Genomic DNA, 19,676 nt, shown 5'->3' with positions numbered 1-19,676 from the left:
TTTATTTTCTTTAGGATATTCTAGTTTTATTATTGTGTGTGTATATACACTTTTTACTGTAATTACACACACACACACATTTTATATATATATATATATATATATATATATATATATATATATATAATGTATGTGTGGATGGAGGATGGATGGATGGATAGGTAGGTAGGTAGGTAGGTAGGTAGATGGGTGGGGCAGTCGTGAGCTGGAGGCTAGGGAACCAGCCCTGCAACCAGAAGGTCACTGGCTCAATACCCAGAGCTGACAGTGTGTGACTGAAGCACCCTTGAGCAAGGCACCCAACACACAACTGCTGCGAATACAGCTGCCCACTGCTCTGGGCAAGCATGCTCACTGCCCCCTAGTGTGCGTGTGATTTTGAATTATGCAGGAATTTGAGTAAAATTGATGTAATTGTCCTTTAAGATATGCTTTATAGCCAATCCAACATTCATAGTCATCACAGGCAGGGGTCAGCACTGAGGCAAGCAGGTATTCAGTTAACTGATACAAAAAAATGAGAAAAATCTGTGCCGTTCCCCTTTACGTTAGAACAAGTTAACATTTCTTTCCAAAGTACAGTTCATTCCTGGACTGTTAGTTGGCCCATTAGGATTGAGTGACCACACGTGACCTGAACTCTGTGTGACCCTTATGGAGGTCTCGCCGTCATTCTTCTAGGCCATTTGGCAGCACTTTGGTACCATTAGCAATCACTTGCTGTAATAATAATGGCTTCTGAAAGCTCTGACAAACTACTTTTAAACATCTGAAGAGAAATCCTTCCTCTGTTCAGCTATTCAGTCCCACTAACTGACTAAGCTCATCTTTCTCTCTCTCCCTCTCTCTCTCTTTTATAATTAGCGTAAGTGGGGGGCAATTACTGGTGTCCATGGACTCTCTGAAAGCCTCGCAAGAAACAAGCATCTTTTCTTTCCATCTAAGGATTAAAGCCAGAGTTTGGCAAAATGAATAGCAACATACACAGCAACAAGAACAGAAAACAGAAGCATTCAGCGCCTATGTGTGTGCGTACGTCTGCGTACGGCCCCTTCCAAAAGCAGGGAGTGATTCATTAGCCTTCCTGTGCGATTACTGTTCCCACACCATGTTAGCGTCAGGACCTCGGCACAAAGAGTTTCAGACAGGCAACCTCAGAGGACGGCTGCGGCCTGGAGCGGAATATTAAACGCCGCCTGCTACACTCTATTAGCGCTGCAACACAGCTAGCACTCACATAAAAGAGCTGATCTCAGCACAGCAGCAGCCACTGATCACCGCCGCTGCTCCATCATTACTTACAGAGAAACGGAGGGAAACCGAGACCTCATCAATTAGCTCAACGGGAACAGAGTAATCTAAGGTAACATTATCGACGGCTTGACCGATGTGACCATTTTAGCACTCAGTGTGCAAAATGCAAAATACCCCCTGGTATTTGGGGGTCCCATGTTGGCTTGCTAATCCAGTGGTGGCTGGCCTTCTCACATGCTATAGCAGTGCTGAGGTTTCCATCCCCTCTTTCCACCAATCCTTTGGGAAAACTGGTCAAATTTTCAGATTTTCAAATATGTTACGTCATATTGGAAAGTTTTTCAGAGGTATCCCAGGCATAATTACAGTTGATAGGCTATAAAAGACCAACTAGGTGAGCCAGTTCGCTGCAGCACCCCCCTGAGGCAGACCAGCGCTACAGTTCTAGCTAGTCAAGACTACCTAAGACGGTGGTTAATTGTTGGAGAAGTAAGCCAAACAGCAAGAGAACAACGTCATAGTAGGTTTATTATTTTGATTTTGAGACCCAGAGGTTCACTAGGAGGCCCTTGCTGACACCAAATTGAAAAATTCAGATAATAAATAATATAAGCTGAACCAAACGTATTGTGCAAAATCTAAACTCTAGAAGTTACCAGCAAAAACGGAAGTATAGAATAATTTGATATTCATTCTCAGTCACAGAGCAATAAAACAAGTGAAGACGTTTTGCTGAAAACACAAATTTAGGCATTCAATCCCTAATAGATTTATATTTGGAAGTTGAAGAAATCTTAGCAACCACCTGGGATACCTTAGCAACAGCCTAGTAACACCTAAGCAAGCACAGTGGTTACTGTAGCAATGGTTCAGCAAGCACCTGAAAAAACATAGCAACAGCCTGGCAGCACGTTAGCAACCATTTGGGAAAACATAGCAATGACCTAACAACATCTTAGCAACCCCCTTGGATAGCATGCAAACCCTACATATGATGAAAATAATACTGTATTACTGAAATTAACAAATACTTTTCCACTTCCCTTCAGTCCGTTTTAAAAGAGCTCAGGCCCAGAGAAGGTGGCAGCATTTCTGGGTCCTATTTATATATGGTTTCTTCTTTGCATTTTAGAGTTTTAACTTGTATTTGTGGATGCAGTGACAAACTGTGATTTGCACTAGAGAATCTTGTCTGTTTTTAATGCAGTGCCTTCTGAGGGCCCAAAGATCACGGCCAGCAAATACTGGTTTTTGGTCTTGTTCCTTGCATACAGAGATTTCTCCAGATTCGCTGAATCGTTTAATGATATTATGTACTGTAGATGAATGAAAGCAAAAGTTCTTTGCTATTTTATGTTGAGAAACATTATTCTTGAATTGTTGCACTATTTGCCCATGTGGTCTTTCTCTGAGTGGTGAACCCTTCCTCATCCTCTGAGATGCTCTTTTATACCAAACCATATTGCTGACTTGGGGCCAATTAACCACCATGTGTTTATTTAAGCATTGCATAACTTGACCAGCCTTTTGTTGCCCCATCCCAACTTTTTTGGAATGTGTTGGTGGCATCAAATTCAAATTGGATAATAAAAATAAACTTCTCAGTTTATATCAGGATATGATATGTTGTTTTCTAGCATTTTCAGTGAAGTAAGGGTTTAAATGATTTGCACATGATTGCATTTTGTTTTTATTTACATTTGTCACAGTGTTTTTGGAAATGGGATTGTATGAATAAACTGGCCGATTTAGCATCCAAACAATATATCTGGTGGGCCCTCGTTACATCAGCTGAAGCATACATAAAGTACTGCGAGTGAGTGTTCAATGGCATTACTTAACAAATATGGCCAAAGAGATAAATGGCCTGTGGTCATACAGTAGTGAGAACTGCTTTAATAACACTCAGTCTAATTGAAACTCTAACTGTGTGGCTCATTAAAGTGAAGAGGGATAAACACATCACAAACACAGGCAAGAGGCTGCAGCCCACACACTGCTGTCTCTGCGTGTGTGTGTGTGTGTGTGTATCCATGAAAATACAGTCCAACATGTCAGTGCTGAACTATAAGGTGAAACACACTGCACTGCAATATCAACAGCCAGTTTTATCCTGTGTTGCAAAATCACCAACCATAACTAGCTGAAAATTTGATATTTATTTCTACTTCTTGCCCATTTAACTTCTATGAAAACAGTGAATTCGAAGCTTTTGATATAACGTGTCTTTGTATGCTCCAGTTTAGAGTCACCTTTCAAAAATTTGGAGTAACTGTTCTCATTTCTTCAACAAATTGCTTCTATTTTGTAAGTCATTCTATAGAAACATCCATTTTTTTGGTCCCTAGCTGTTACACTTTAAAAACATGTTAAGGTTACAATTTCTTTATATTCTAAAATAAAAGTTATTTTAACTATTTTACCTTCTTGAGTCTCAATTTAGCCATATTGGTTATTTGTCATGATTGGCCCCTCCTGGTTATCCATGTGCTTGTGTTTTGGTCTTCCATGTGCTTTTGTTTACGTGTTAATGTGCTTTTGTTTGTCTTCCCAGTCCGGCCCCCTTGTTTTCAGACTCCGCCCCTGATTGTTACCACCTGTGTTTTCCACCTGTGTCCTGTTATCCCTTGTTATCCCTGTTATATTTAAGCCCTGCGTTTTTCCTAGTTGTTTGTTTTGTTTGGTCTTTGTATTGTTTGTGCTGATGGTATTGTTTGGTATTGTTACCCTGTGTTCAGTTTATTCATGTCTTTTCCCTGTTCCATCCGTGTTGGCTCTATGACCCTGGACTGTTCTGAACCTGAATCTGGATTTGCCCCGAATAAATCTTGCTTGTCTTCGCACATGCGTCCGCCTCCTTATCGCGCCATAACGTTACATTATTAAATCAATTATATAGAATTCCGAGCACCACAGAAGAGCTCATCCTCACAGTCATGAGTGAAAGGTGAGGCCATATTTTACAGTAAAAATGTGTTTTTTTTCTGCAATTTTAACTGCAATAATCTATACATGACTATGGAATATATCAATTAAAGGACAAAAAGAAAACGAATGGCAAGTAAATATTAAGCTGCTACCCACTTCAGACCAGCTGCCCACACCCCAGCTACCACCACCTGCCTTGGACTAGCTGCCCACCCTACATTGAAGTTTTCATGGACTCCTAACTACTACTACTAATAATACTACTACTATTAATATTAGTAGTATAGTAACTCTGTAGGTAGTTTGGCCAGAGGAGGACGGGTCTCCCCTTGTGAGCCTTGGTTCCTCCCAAGGTTTCTTCTTCAGCTCTGAGGGAGTTTTTCCTTGCCACTGTCGCCCCTGACTTGCTCACCTGCGGGTTTTACATTTCATGTTAAAACTTTGTCTTTACTGGAATTCTGTGAAGCTGCGTTGTGACAACATAAGTTGTAAAAAACACTATACAAATAAATTTGACTTGACTTGACATGACATTTTAGTATAGACTTGTAATAGACATGAGTAAAAATAAGTGCACATGTGCCTGTTGTTGGCTCACAGTGATTAACCCCTTGGCTTATTACCTGCTAAGGCTTATCGTTCAGTACCTACAGGGACTTCAGTGGTTGAGCTACTCTTCGGTTAATAAAATGTCAGGCCCAGGCCTTTTAAAGGGTTAATACAGGAACACACAGCATGTGACGCAGCTAAAAATGTCACGTAGCAAATGAATAAAAGACTCTGCTAGTCTAGAGAAAAAGGAATTCCTCTTTAAGCCCAAGTTTGAGATCAGACTGAGGCCATTGTTTTCTTGAGCATGGCCTACTGGCTTAGTGACCAACTACTGGCTTAATAAGGCTTAGTTATGGCATAAGAATGTCTTCCTATACTGACGTGTAACCAACAACAGCAATTACTAATGATAAATAAGTTGAATGGGAATATAAATCGAAGAATTGTCTGTTCAGTCTTGTTTTGTGGGAAGAAAAAACATCCCACACGCCTCTATAACCTAAGAATAGACTTGCATTGAAGTCCCTGTAGTTACCTTAGTATGTAATAAGCCTTGTATTTTAAGGGGTTAAATTTGTATGTAATTTAATGTGTAATTGCATAATTGCATCTAAATAGCAAAGCAAAATTAGAGGAATACTAATCCAGACCTCTTAGGGTTAACATGCCATGCTGAAGTTCCTTGAACTGGGCCTGGTCGAACTGATTTGACCCAATACAGACTAAACAAAATAAGAAATAAAGTGTTATCTCTGCACTTAATACATGAAGAGTGGGAGGAGATAAGGTCAGGTCCTGCGAAGGCACGAGCCTGCCAGGTTTCCTGAGCCAAATATGTTCTGACCAGTGATATGCACCCTCTAGTGCGTGCCTGAGGAACTGCCGCACCTGAATGAGTAGATGTGTGTGCGTTTGTGTGTGAATGGCTGGCAGGCTTAGCCACACAGAGGAGAGGGAGCGAACAAGAGTGAATAACTGAATGCATGTTTGCTTTTAGAAGAAAATAGAACACTTCTCCTCGAGAGCGCTTTGCCGATTTCCACAGCAGGTCCTTCGTTTGTGGACTTCCCATTCAAATGGCTAAGTTTTGCAGCACAAGAGCATTTGCTTGTTTGTCTGCTAAATAGATAGTTAACATTACTGTCAAACCTGATGACTCGTCAGATGAGGAGAAGGGAAGGTAGCAAGGTATCTAGACAACTACATGCCTATCTAGGCGTCTTATCTCAGTTTGGCTTCAATTCTCTGGCTGAAAGGGTAAAAAGCTTGCCTTTGGTGTCCATTTTGTGCTAAAGAAGAATGGATTTGCTATTTTCTTTATGATTTATTCCATTGTATATGTCATAAATACTTTTCAAACTTCTCTAGTAGATGTCTGGCTTGAAACACTACATCCCTTCATGTATGTCATTTTTTACTACCTTTCCCCTAACCACTTACCACGTCTTGCTAAGTTAGACAAAATATCTTCCAGGAAAGCTGTGAAAGTGCAAAATGATGGCTTTGGAAATGATCAATTTATTCGGAACTGTGTTTTTGCCTAAGAGAGTTGATGTCTCATTCTGACTCACTGACTGACTGATTGACTGACTGATACCATTGTTGAAGCACACATGTGCAGCAAGAGTCACTATACTTCATTAAACATCGCCCTCATACATCATCTCGCAAGGCTGGACGTGATCTCATCATCACAGGCCTGGGGACAACCTAGTAAATTCTGTGAAATCTGTTGTGAAAAGGAATATGCCCCCTCTAAAACCCACCCCAAATCCATGCCTTTTTAATGTAAAATCAATGACCCAATCGAAGCAGTCGAGTTAGGGGCCTAGCATTATTAGGTGTGTTTTGTTTCCCTGTTTTTGTCAGTTCCTCTTTCAGTTTTTGTAACTCTAGTAAATATATGAGACAGCCACATGCTACATGTTGTCGTTTTTTTTTTTTTTCAAAAGACATGTGGTTTCTCATATATGTAATCATCTGAGTTGTAAATGCCCACAGAAGCTTCATATTTTTATGAAACTGGACATGTTTTGATGTTTTTTTACTTATCTTTGACTGTATCTATTCAGAAAATCAATTCACAGCTTAGATGTCAAGTAAAAAGTGGTTGGGATAGTGTAGTGGTTAACATCTCTGCCTTCCACCCTGTAGACTGGGGTTCAATCCCCACCTGGGCAAACACCCTATACTATACCAATAAGAGTCCTTGGGCAAGACTCCTAACACCGCCTTGGCCTACCTGTGTAAAATGATCAAATTGTAAGTCGCTCTGGATAAGAGCGTCAGCCAAATGCCGTAAATGTAAAAAGTTTTAGGATGAAGTGTCTCTGAGTTGAAAATAAAAGAATTTTGATTATTCTTCATTACATGGCTTTATTACTGTGACACAGTATATGAGGAGCATCAGGCGGACTTATGTTTCTTGATATTCTCACCTGCAACCTCAACATGCAGGTTGCTAAACAGACAGTCACAGCAGCCAGGCCTAGTTTCTTGTTCAGGACCAATATGGCTAATATTCCAGCTAATAAACCCCTGTTTCAGTACACTGGGTGTTCACTATCAGCTTCTTATAATAACAATTACTATTATAATAAAGAATCCTGCCACAAATGATTAGATAAATACTGGCTTATTTAGAAAACATACATTAAAGAACTCTGTACCATAATATAAACCAGCAATCTATATCAGTCTAGCGGTGTTGGACGGGCGCCAACAGACTCTGAAGGTGCGCGGGCATCTCTTCATTGTGCTCGGCTGGCTGCGTCCAACGCGCCAATGCTAGGACACACGCACAAACAGAGCGAGAAAAGCGGCTCTTCAGCGGGGCGCACTTCAGAGCTGGCTGAGCAGTGGAGGCGCTGAAGAGGTGTTTTCGGTGGATAAAACTGACTCATCTCATCAAATTTTGGATTTGAAACACCACATAAATGTTTTAGAAGCCCTAGAAGTGAATAATAGTAGTGGAAATAAAATGAAATGCAGAGTTTATGAGCACAGAAATTTTTACTTCACAGAAATTTTTTGTTTTATTTATATATTATCACAGATGCTTCACCAGACTGCAAAGGCGCCGTTATTTTTTAGAAATGGTAGATTCCACAGTTTCTAGCAGTATGCGTAGTAAACTGCTGCTGTCACAATTGGCCCCTCCCAGTTCTGTCCACGTGCATTTTGTTTTGTTTCTTCCCGGTCCAGCCCCCTTGTTTCCAGACCCTGCCCCTGATTGTTACCACCTGTTATCCGCCTGTCTCTCATTATCCCTGCTGTATTTAAGCTCCATCTTTGTCCTGGTTTGTGGCTAGTATTTGTTTGAGGTGTTAGTATTGTTTGAAGACTTTGGTCTTTGTCTTGGATTGTTTGTTTATTCTGTGTTGTTTATCGTGTCTGTAACACACTCTCTTTGTGTTGGCTACCTGACCCTGGACCGTCTTGACCCTGAATCTGGATTTGCCCTGAATAAATCTCGCTTCTCTTCACATATGCGTCCACCTCATCATCGCTGCCCGGCGTTACAGCTGCATTAAAGCATTCCTGAGTTATAAAGCTGAGATGACACGGTTGCATAGTTAGCTTGAGTTCATTCACTCAGAAACCGAGCTAGTTTTGTCAAAGATTTACTCAATGCACATCATTGCTGTAACACTTTAACATTAACATTTAGCAAGAATTTACACTGAAATGTTGTGACATGTCAATCACCATTTTTCCAATCAAATATTAGCTCGCTAGTGAGAGTCACACGAAAGAGGCCCCAAATACTCTGTTGTAGCTCCCGTTAGGGTTAGGGTTAAGCAATTGGGATGTGAGGTGTCTTGCTGAAGAACACCTCACTCATGGACTGTTGGCACTGGGGATTGAACCGCCAACCTTCCGATCACAGGGCCAGTTCCCTAACCTCCAGCCTACAAGTGTCCCCAAAACTTTGGTGAATACAATGGGTGAAGCAGTCTCAACCACAAAAATACGTTACATGCCTTCACGTATGTGTGATCGATTGCACTACATGTGATGCTGGAAGTGACCACGTGTACAAGGGTCCGCACCCAGAAGTTGCAAACAGAGGATAAACATCACAACGGCTGTCCAGCGCCTACCTCGTCCCTCCGACGCAAGGGCATGTTCGAAGCTCCATATACTGAGGAGCTCATTGCACGTTGTTTGGTTCAGATTGCTTCATCCTAGGAAGAGTTATCACAGGATATTCTGGACCTCTTTCGAGAGAATCTCACTGATTAGTGTAGAACTTTAACCTTGCAAAATGACCGAACTTAGTCTGTATATAAGTTTACAGATCTAGCAGTCACGATTGGTTGAGACCACAGGGATTCCCAATATGATGCATTTGAGAGAACATTGATGAATGAAGACGTAAAGCATGTATAAAATTATGAATTCTGCCAAACTAAAGTGGCTGAATCATACAAGGCTGCACTACGGAAAACTACATGACGAGTAGCATAGTAGGGGCTAGTTATAGACCAGAATGCCCCATTAAGGTTTCACAAGTTGAGCGTCAATCGATAGTTCAGAAAGGCTTATTCTGGCTTAAATGATTTAAGTGTACATCAGACATGACTCGTGGGTATCAGAGTAATATATGCGCAATATTAATGAAGTTGGGAGACGAAAGGGTGGGAAACATGCCAGTCGAGTGCGCGTGCCCGAGCTGGACGTGTGCATGCGTTCATGTCACTTTGACTCAGAGTGAACATGACACCCTGATTTAAGCAGCAGCAAAACCCACATTTCACAAACAGCTGCTCTCAAATTACCCATCAAACCCCACAGCAGACAGGCTGGCCCTGCCCACATCTGCCAGCCAGCACTGTCAGGCCTGAGGGACGATCCATCTCTGAAAACGCACCATACTGAGAGTTCTTAATGCAAACAAACGTGAGCATGTCCTGTACAGCCTAATTCAGACTAGATGAAGACGTCCAGTGGAGGGGATTAGCGCCTTGGCATTTTCAGCAAAATACATTCAGGGGGGTCCCCAGTCCATTGTTCTGAGACCACCAGCAGCTTCTTTGGTTGATTTGCAAGATCTTAGGACACAAGTAGTCCTAACTAACTCACATGCACTTTCTAAACCACTTTTTCTGGGTCATGGGGGGGTGCCGGAGCCTATTCCAGCAGCCACACTCATACCTAGGGGCAATTCAGTGTGTCCAATTGGCTTGACTGCATGTCAAGGACTCAGGGAGGAAACCGGATCACCCAGAGGAAACCCACACAGACATGGGGACAACATGCAAACCCCACTAAAGAATCGAACCCAGGCCCTTATTGCTGTGAGGCAACAGGGCTCCCCACTGTGCCACCTGGGTGCAACTTACATTCCTCTATATTAAGTTATACTTTTTTAATCCCATAAACGGGAAAATTCCACCTCTGCATTTAACCCATCCGTGAAGTGAAATGCCACATTCACACTAGTGAATACACACTCACTAGGGGGCAGTGAGCACACTTGTGAACAGCCCTATCCACAGCACCCGGGGAGCAGTTGGGGGTTAGGTGTCTTGCTCAAGGACAACTCAGTCATGGACTGTCAGCACTTGGGATCGAACCAGCAACCTTCCGGTCACAGGGCCAGGCCCGTAACGACTGCTCCAAATTACTAATGTGTATTTTCTTGTCTATTTCCTTTTTTGTAAAGGTTTCTTGACAGCTACACATCCTTTCAGACCCACAGCATTTACTTGTCTTCTCATGGTAAAGGATGGACAGAAACACCTAAATACCCATTAAATTCAACTAAACTCGAAATTCAGTTTGAAAGAGTTTCTTAAATCTATCCCTAAACCCTAATCCTAACCCTAACCCTAATCCTACCCCTAACCCTAACCTCAAGCCAAAACCTACATCTACTCCTAGCCCTTACCCTAACTGTAATGTTGTTGACCATCAAGTGAGGATCACCAGAAAGTTTGTTACTGATTCAATTACCTGTAGAGCATCTACAGGGGACCGTCCAAATAAAGTGTGATCCATTTGTTTATGCTTAATAATTTATAAAGACAAATGAGACAGAGAGAGTATGAGAGAGAGAGAGAGAGAGAGAGAGAGAGAGAGAGAGAGAGAGAGAGAGAGAACATACTTTCCTGACCGTCTCTGAAAGCATTTCCATCCTCTTTTCCTCCTTTTTCCTCCTTTCTGTTCCTTCTCCTCTTTCCTCACTTATCCTCCCACACTTATCTGTCCTCCATCCTCCTCATGTCCTACTGCCTCATGTTTTCTCCTCCTCATGTTTTCCTTCTCTCCTTTTCTCCTCCTCCACTCATTTCCAGTTTTCTCCTCCTACACTGTCTAATGCTCCTGCTCTCTTTTCCTTTTCCGCCATGCCTCTCTCTTCTTCCCCTTTTCCTTCCCCTCTTCCCCTCTTTTTCCTCCTCTTTGTTTCTCCACTTTCTTGTCCTCCTCTTTCCTCATTTTTCCTCTCACACTTATGTCCTCCTTTCTCCTCATGTCCTACTGCCTCCTCTTTTTTCCCCCTCGCTCCATTTTACTTCCTCCACTCATTTCCTGTTTTCTCCTCGTATACTTCTGACTCCTCGTTTCTCCTCCTCTTACACTGTCTAATGCTTCTGCTCTTTTTTCCTTTCTCCTCCACTCCTCTCTCTCCTTCTCCCACTTCTCTGTTTCTCTTCTTCCCTTTTTTCCCCTCCCCTTTCCCCCTTTTTTCCTCCTTTTTCCTCCTTTTTCCTCCTCTCTCTTCTTTTATACTATTCTTTACTCATCTTTCACCCTTCTCTCTCCTTGTCCCATTCCCTCAGCTCCTCCCCTTTTTCCTCCTCTCTCCTAAGGGCTAAATTCTGCATTATGATTTAATATTCCGGTCCTCTTTTCCTCCTCCACTCATTTCCCATTTTCTCCTCTTCCACTTGTCTCCTCGTTTCTCTTCCTCTCTTTTCTTTTCTCCTCCACTCCTGTCTTCTTCTCCCCACTTCTCTGCTCCTCTTCTGCCCTTTGCCTCCCCTCTTCCTTTATTTTCTCTTACCCTGTTCTTTGCTCATCTTCCACCCTTCTCTGTCCTTTTCTCATTCTCTCAGCTCCTCCCCTTTTTTCCTTTCATCTCTCTTTTCTCCTCCTCTCTCCTTGTTTCTCCTCCTCTACCCTCTTTCTCCTCCTCTTGGTTCTTTTTACTCCTGCCCTTTTTTTCTCCTCCTCTCTGCTTTTTCCCTTTCTTTTTCTCATCCTCTCTTCCTTTCTCCTCCTCTCTGCTCCTCCTCTACACATCACTTTTCTCTCTTCCTCTCCTCTTTTCTCCTCCTGTCCTCTTTTTAGTCTTCTTTCCCCTTTATCTGTCCTCTCTTTTCTTCTCCACTCCACAATCTTCCACATTTCTCTGCTCCTCTTCTATCTTCATCTTCCCCCTGCCCCCTATTTTCTTCTGCACTTTCTATCATCTTTCTTCCACTCTGTTCCTCCACTTATCTCTCATTTTCTCCTTTGCTCTGCTCCTCTCTGCTCCCCTTCTTCCCCATCTTCTCTCCTTTCTCCTCCTTGTACACTGTCTAATGCTCCTCCTCTCTTTTCCCTTCACTTCCCCACTTCTCTGCTCCTCTTTCCTCCTTTTCCCCATCTCTTCTGTTATCCTATGCTCGTCCTCCACCCCCGCTCTCTCCGTTTCTCATTCTCTTAGCCCCTCCCTTAAACCTCTCTCATCTTTTCTCCTCATCTTACCCCTTGCTCTTCATCTCTCCTCTTTTCTTCTTCTACCCCGTTCTCTCCTCCACGTCTCCTCTCTACTTTTTTCCTCTGAGACAGTGACCATTGTCGTGGCCTACTTTATGCTGTCCAGCTCGGCCAGGTAGTCAATCAGGGATACGCCGAGACACGCTAATATCACTCCAGAACCCAGCCAAACGAGGAGAACCTGGAGGCGCTCACACTCTCCATATCACACACACTCTCAAATACACCTCTCAGTACCCACTCAGCCTGACGGGTGGTCTACACAACCCCCTGATAAACACTTGAAACATGTCACTTGTATCATACTTCAAGGTCTTTTTTATTTGCATAGAAAGCATCAGTGTGTTTTTTAATAGTTTTGTAAGGGTCTATAAATCTTTCACCTCCTCTCATAGATCCCGGGCTTAATCTCCTATAGCAACTGGGCCTGAACCACCACTCTTACCACAATTAGTCCGTAGCCTTAGGTAGCGAGCCGCTCTCAACAGCATGCGAGCGTCACATTCCTGCACAGCACTGCAGCTTCTAAAAATAACCCCTGCTCTTTGTTTTAGATGTTTTAGTCATATTTAGACCTTGTGAAACAAAGCAAGACGTGACACTGAGCTGCGGGGATTGAACGAATAGCAAGGGTAGCTTAGCAGCTGGTGGGCCCAAAGTTTTATTCGACTCTTCAGTAATCCAAGAATAGCTCAACCAGCCATGAACCCCCTGTAGTTACTGAATAATGAGCCTTAGTACGTAATAAGGCTGGGATTTCATTGGTCATCAATAGCGGAACCTATTTTGCACTCAGGCATGTTTTTCAGCCTGGTGTATCTGCAGCATGTGATCAATTCCAATGGATAATAACGCCCCTTAAGAGAATAAGACAACGTGTTGCCTTAAAACGCGGTTTAATGGAAGCCAATGGATGATGGTTCAGCATCTGCCCATTGACATCTATTATAAGTGGGTTTCTAGCACCGTAAGATGTATCCAAATTATGTCAGTGCGTCGATAATCCAATGCGTCACTGTTGTCGGAACAAAGCCTCGTATCTCCAAAGTGGTAACTTTACAGGAGAAGGAAAAAAACCTGCTTTACTTTTAATGGAAGGCAATGGAATCAGACTTTTCTCCATGTCATTTCGGGACATTTCTTTTGCTTCGTTCATCATGAAATCTACGCACCATGTTAAGGGAAACCTGTATTTTCAAATGTTGTTAGAAATGGAAAAACGACAAAAATGGAGATACAGTTTTTTTTCCCCCCCGAATACAGTGGGACCCCAGATAGCGTTAAGAGTAGAAAAAACACTGGAGTGTCCACTCACTGAACTGAGCCTCTATAGCCTTTTGCCACTCTTACTAAGCCACTTAATAATAGCGGAGTGGCCATCAGGTTGTATGACTTTAAGAACCTCTTGTTTATTTCCATTGCAGCTGATGCTTACTACAGGGTTCTTTCTAAATGTGCACAAGGAAATAGGCTCATTAAATTACTCGCCTGTCCCCTATCACCTGAGCTAATGTAATAGCTGAGTCAGCTCATATGGGACAGTGTATTATGGTAATATGGTGTGTGCATGTCATTGCCCTGAGTGATAAAAAAGCCATTGTTTTACTCAGTTTGCCGCTGAAAATAATTGTGGTTCTTTAATGAGCCTATTTACCGTGTTCCCTTACGTGCATTTACAAAGAATACACTAGTAAGAAGCAGCAGGACTGAATATACTCTGTACAGCTTGATGATGGGGTGGGGTGGGGGGTGGGGGGGGTTGTTATTCCCTTTACTAATTGTGCTGTTCTGGACCGTTTGATCTTCTGGATCAAAGTGGGCTACTTCAATAATCTGTATCATCACAAGCAGTAAAAGAATGGATTTATCGTATCATATGGCCATTTAACAAACTGTCCCATAGAGAAACCCGGAATGGGAAGGGAGCAAACATCCAACATCGACGCCACCTGAATTAAATACATCAACACAATTATTCTCCAAAAGGAGTAAACTCAAAGAAAAGATGCGTTCATGGAATGTAGTTTATCAAGTAAATGCACAGTTTATTTTCACTGTCTTTTGCGCTGATGTCCCATAATAAATCGGAATTCTACGTAAACAGCACCTCCTTTTACTAACCCTACTACGCTATGTATGAAGTATATATATGCCGTGAATATTATGTGCATAAAATCATGTATCTCCAACATAATAATAGGAGAGGGAGAAACATTCTTGAGATATATATATATATATATATATATAGAGAGAGAGAGAGAGAGAGAGAGAGAGAATATATATATAACATTTTTTTGTCATTTTTCAGTTTTGGATATATCTGAAAATGTATATTACCCTTTACATTAGCTGTGAATTTCATGATGAATGGACCACGACAAATGGTACAAAATGACTTGTAAAAACATCTGGTTCCATTGACTTACATTAAAAGTAAAGTAGGTTTTTCCCTCTCCTGTAAAGTTCCCATTCTGGAGATACGAGGTTTTGTTCCCACAGTTTGCACAGTTTATACATATGTATACATATAATTTTGGAAGACTTCTATTTGTGTATGTATAATTTGTATAATGTATATATCTAATTTGCAGATCTCAGCTAGGACCTAGATATTATGTGCTCCACTATATGCATGTCTCATGATGAATGTCTTCCAAAATGTGTATATATATATATATATATATATATATATATATATATATATATATATATATATAAACTGGGCGAAGGTCTCCTACGCAACCTGTTTATATGTATCTTGGCAGTATGTGTAACTCAACATAATACTGTAAAATCGTAAATAGAGTGAAAAACAATCAAGGAGTCCTTGTGTTCAGAAACGTAGCTTATATCTCATGAGCTCGTCGGTTCTGGACTTCTAGAGCCACCAGATACATTCAGTTCCATCAGCAGCAATGATTTCACTTAATTAAAGGCCGATTAACTAAACCTGATAATGGAGGAAAACTACAATCAATACTGGCTGCTCCAAATGAACACATTAACACACGCAATGTATTTGTTTTCTGGACTTCTGAGCAAATAAACACTCACTGCCCAGATAAATAGCAGATGAAATGTTTACAACTTATACAAAATGTGTGTATATATACACACACACACACACACACATTCCTTCTGAAATGAAGGGTATTAATGGGGAGATGTTCCCCGTTCGTTCCAGCCTCTACGCCGTTGTGAAAGCTTTACACTAGATGTTGGAACATTGCTGTGAGGATTTGATTGCATTCAGCCATCAAGAGTGATTAGTGTTCTGGATCCCTCCAACTGATCTTAATGTCATGGGATGGGGTTCCATCACTGCAGAGAACACAATTCCACTGCTTCACAGCCCAGCGCTGGGAGTCTTTAAACCCCTCTAAGCCACGCTTGGCATTGGGCTCCCGGTACATCTGGAACTCTTTTCTACTGAGATTGTACAAAGCTGTGCGCCTCTATGAGCAGGAGGTGCGCCTGGGTCTATAGTGAGTGAACATACACGCTCTCATATCCCCTGTCAACAACTTTACACGCCACACCGGCAGATCAACACACCACAGCTACCCGGGCGCGCGGGGTGGAACACGGCGGGGGGGGTTGGGGGCACAGACACTCTGCAGCTCGCGTTCACTTACCGGCGACTCCCCCCGGCTGCTCGCGCACAGCGGACCGCGGAAAACTCCTTTAATGCTCCTGTAGTGGCCGTTGCTGAGGTGCGTGGAGCTGATGACCAGGTAGTAGCACGCCATCCGGCCCACCGTGACCCATCGGCCAGAGCGCGCGGAGAGGTTCGGAGTGGACGCCGGTGCACTTCGAGTTTTTAGCACATCCTGCGCCAAGTCACGCGCTCCTCGCCGTCCCGCGCGAGCAGAGTTGGTTGGTTTATTTATTTATTTATTTACTTATTTATTTAAATGTGAACTCGTGCCAGTCGCGAAGAAGGCAGCTTCTCTCCTCCTCCTCCTCTTCCTCCTCTTCCTCTTGTGGTCTGTACTTCTTTTTTGAAGCTTTTGGCTAAACTAACTCAGTTTCCCTCGCGCATCCACGCGCTGCCTCCTCGGTCCTCCTCGCGCCTGAAAACAGGGCAGAAGTCATGCCTGCGCGTGGTTGTGGAGAAGCAGGTTCTCGCGCGCAGTTCGACTCCGTGGGATAGTGCTGATGACGGTGGCGAAGGAGGTCCTGCTGGTTTCCGGTTGTGCCCCGTCTCACCGTGTTAGAGCCAAACGTCTCGCGCTTCACCCACTCTTCGCTGTCCTCTCTCGCTCGCGCGCGCGTTCTCTCTCTCTCTGTTTCTCTTTCAGCCGGCGCTCGAGGCTGCCACCACATTCCCACTGACAATCCGCGCGCTGCGCAGAGCGGGATATGGCTTATAGCCCCCCCCCCTCCTCTCTCTCTCTCTCTCTCTCTCTCTCTCTTCTTCCTCTTTCTCTCTCTCTCTCTTTCTCCCTCTTTCTCTCTCTCTATCTCTCTCTCTCTTTCTCTCTCTCTCTCTCTCTTCTTCTTCTTCTTTCTCTCTCTCTCTCTCTCTCTTCCTCTCTCTCTCTCTCTCTCTCTCTCTCTCTTCTTCTTCTTTCTCTCTCTCTCTCTCTCTTCCTCTTTCTCTCTCTCCCTCTTTCTCTCTCTCTTTCTCTCTCTCTCTCCTTCTCTTTCTCTCTCTTTCTCTCCTTCTCTTTCTCTCCTTCTCTTTCTCTCTCTTTCTCTCCTTCTCTTTCTCTCCTTCTCTTTCTCTCCTTCTCTTTCTCTCTCTCTCTCTCCCCTTCTCTCTCTCTCTCTCTCTCTCTCTCTCTCTCTCTCTCTCTCTCTCTCTCTCTCTCCCCTTCTCTCTCCCACTTTCTCTCTTTCTCTCTCGCTCTTTTTCTCTCTTTCTCTCTCTCTCTCGCGCGCGCGCTCTCTCTCTCTCTCAACACCCCCCACCCCCCGCTAAGGCGGGATTAGAGGGGGAGCAATAAGCCGCTGATCGTGGGCTGTATTTTTGGCGCTATCCGATTCAGTGAGTGCTCAGGAAACAATCACAGACCCCCCCCCAAATCTCATAAGATCGCGAGGAGCCCCCTATAGACACCTGATAAAGACGGTAGGACTGCAAGTGTCAGAGGCTCGGTCTTCACCTAAATGCGTCCAGCGTTCGGACTCAGAGCCCTAACGCGGCTTCATCTCGCTGCCGTTATCAGGCTTGCGCCGGCGATGGTTTCAGCACCGTGGCCAGCGGCTCAGGGGCTGCGGGCGCTGTCCGCTGTCCGCTCACTGAAACGGCCGGAGCGCTGCAGCTACTGAGCGGAGGAGCGGCAGGAGCTGCGCTTAATGCTGACAGGCTGAAGTCTCTCACCCGCCCACCTCTGACTTGTGTGTGTATATGATCTGACCCGCACCCTGTGCAAAAATCAGAGACCACCCTTTTTTTTTGTCCTTGAGCAAGACACCTAACCTCCAACTGCTCCCGGGGCACTGTGGCTAGGGCTGCCTACCACTCCAGGCAGGTGTGCTCACTGCCCCCTAGTGAGTGTGTTCACTAGTGTGTATGTGGCGTTTCAGTGCACGGATGGGTTAAATGCTGAGGTGACATTTCCCTGGTGTGGGACTCATAAGGGTCACTTAGTAATAATAATTAATACTAATAATAATAATAATAAGTGTGTCTGCTCTGCCTTTATTAAAACTTCTATCCTTTTTATTCATCAACCTTGAAGGGGAATTGAATTGAGTGTCTTGGACATCATTTATATCGGCATTCAGTCTTCCATCCTTTTAACATGCCAACTTTAAAAGGGAGTTCCACCAAGTTTTCAAAAAGTGCATTAATAAATCACAGAAGGTTATTATAGAGCATAGTCATGAATCCGCCGCCTGATGCCTGAGGCCTGAGGCACTGCTGTAGTTTGGCGAACAATTTGGACTTCCAATCATTTCAATTCACTGCGGAGAGGGTACAGGCAGGATGTTGTGCCGCAAAATAGACCCCACAGATAATGTACTTTTTCAGATTTATCCCTGTGGTACCTTCATTAACACTCCATATAAACCCAGAAGACTTGTGTAGGTTCAACTGGTGGTTTTGGATGGTAAATATCTGTGTGGTAGTCATGGCAACCCCTGGTTCTGATCACCACCACTGTAAAGACTAGGCATCCGTTTCACGTCAAACCACTCTGAATGGCTCTGTTTACATCTCAACCACCGAGTTATGCAGAGTAGTTTGAGAAGTTGCTGAAGTTATGACTTACAGGCATAAACAGACAGGTAGAAAACAGCGGATTTACAGGAGAAAGAAAATACGCTCTTCTGTTCTTTAATGTAAGGTCATGTGATTTTGAGTTTGAGCAGTTTCATTCATTCATTCATCAAATGTTTCACACAGTCTAAAGGACAGCAGCTTCATTCAAATGATGTAGAAAAAAAATCACGAACAATAAGCCAGCATCTCTTAGAGATGATTGCCAGTGTTGGTTGCTACCTGGTCTGAACCCAGCGAAGAGAACAGGGTCAAAGCACACTGTTATGAATAGGTCTATAGGTTTATTAGAAAAACTACAGGGTGATTGACTCAAAAGAGGCCCTGAATATTCTGTTTTAGCTCCGGTTAGGATGAAAAATACATGTACACTGTGAAAAATGAGAGGTCACCTCAGCTCAAAGTGACCTAATAACTGATTACATGGCTTTTCTTGGGAGGACACACAACTCAAATGTCTTAGTTGAGCCAAAAGTTCTCGTTTAGTACTCAACTCGGTTATGTAAATAAAACAAACTTGTTTTTTTATACTCGACTTACCAGCCAAGACTCTCTCCATCACACCATCCTGCGAGATGCTCAGTGCACACTCATGGTTGGCTATGGCATCGCTGGGGCTCAAACTCACAACCTCCTGTTGGGTAGACGGCTCAGTCCACCGCACCACCGGTACACATGGAGCAACTTAGATGTTGTGTCTACAAATGTTTAATACACTGGAGAAAATATTTGTTGTATTGACTTTGGAGCGTGGCATCATCTCATGTGGTGCAGCTGTGTAATAATTCATCCCAACATCAGGAGGTTGTGAGTTTGAATCCCAGCAATACCACAGCAGTCTATTACCCAGAAACCCAAGAGGAGTAAATGCCAGATGGGATGGTGTGATAGAAGGAGCGCCAGCTAGTGGGGAAACTGAGTAAAAAAAAAAAGCACATTCAGTTTCGTTCATCTAACCGAGATGCAGATCTAGAAACAGCAGCTTGGAGAATTTGTAACTTTTTAA

At 43.3% G+C, this 19,676-nt stretch overlaps 1 protein-coding gene across 1 annotated transcript in view; it reads right to left on the bottom strand.

Annotated features, from left to right (window-relative positions):
- LOC108426360 (zinc finger protein 804B) overlaps nucleotides 1-16,789 on the bottom strand; it is a 216,976-nt gene extending 200,187 nt beyond the window's left edge. The window contains exon 1 of the mRNA XM_017695781.2: nucleotides 16,077-16,789. Within this exon, the coding sequence (XP_017551270.2) occupies nucleotides 16,077-16,190 (114 nt within the window). The 5' untranslated portion in view covers nucleotides 16,191-16,789. The remainder of the gene's footprint in view (nucleotides 1-16,076) is intronic.
- Nucleotides 16,790-19,676: the final 2,887 nt, after the last annotated feature.

Source organism: Pygocentrus nattereri, chromosome 24 (genome assembly GCF_015220715.1).
Source record: "Pygocentrus nattereri isolate fPygNat1 chromosome 24, fPygNat1.pri, whole genome shotgun sequence".
Classification (NCBI taxonomy): domain Eukaryota; kingdom Metazoa; phylum Chordata; class Actinopteri; order Characiformes; family Serrasalmidae; genus Pygocentrus; species Pygocentrus nattereri.
Note: the sequence above shows the minus strand (reverse complement) of the source record. Positions and strands in the feature narration are given on the sequence as shown.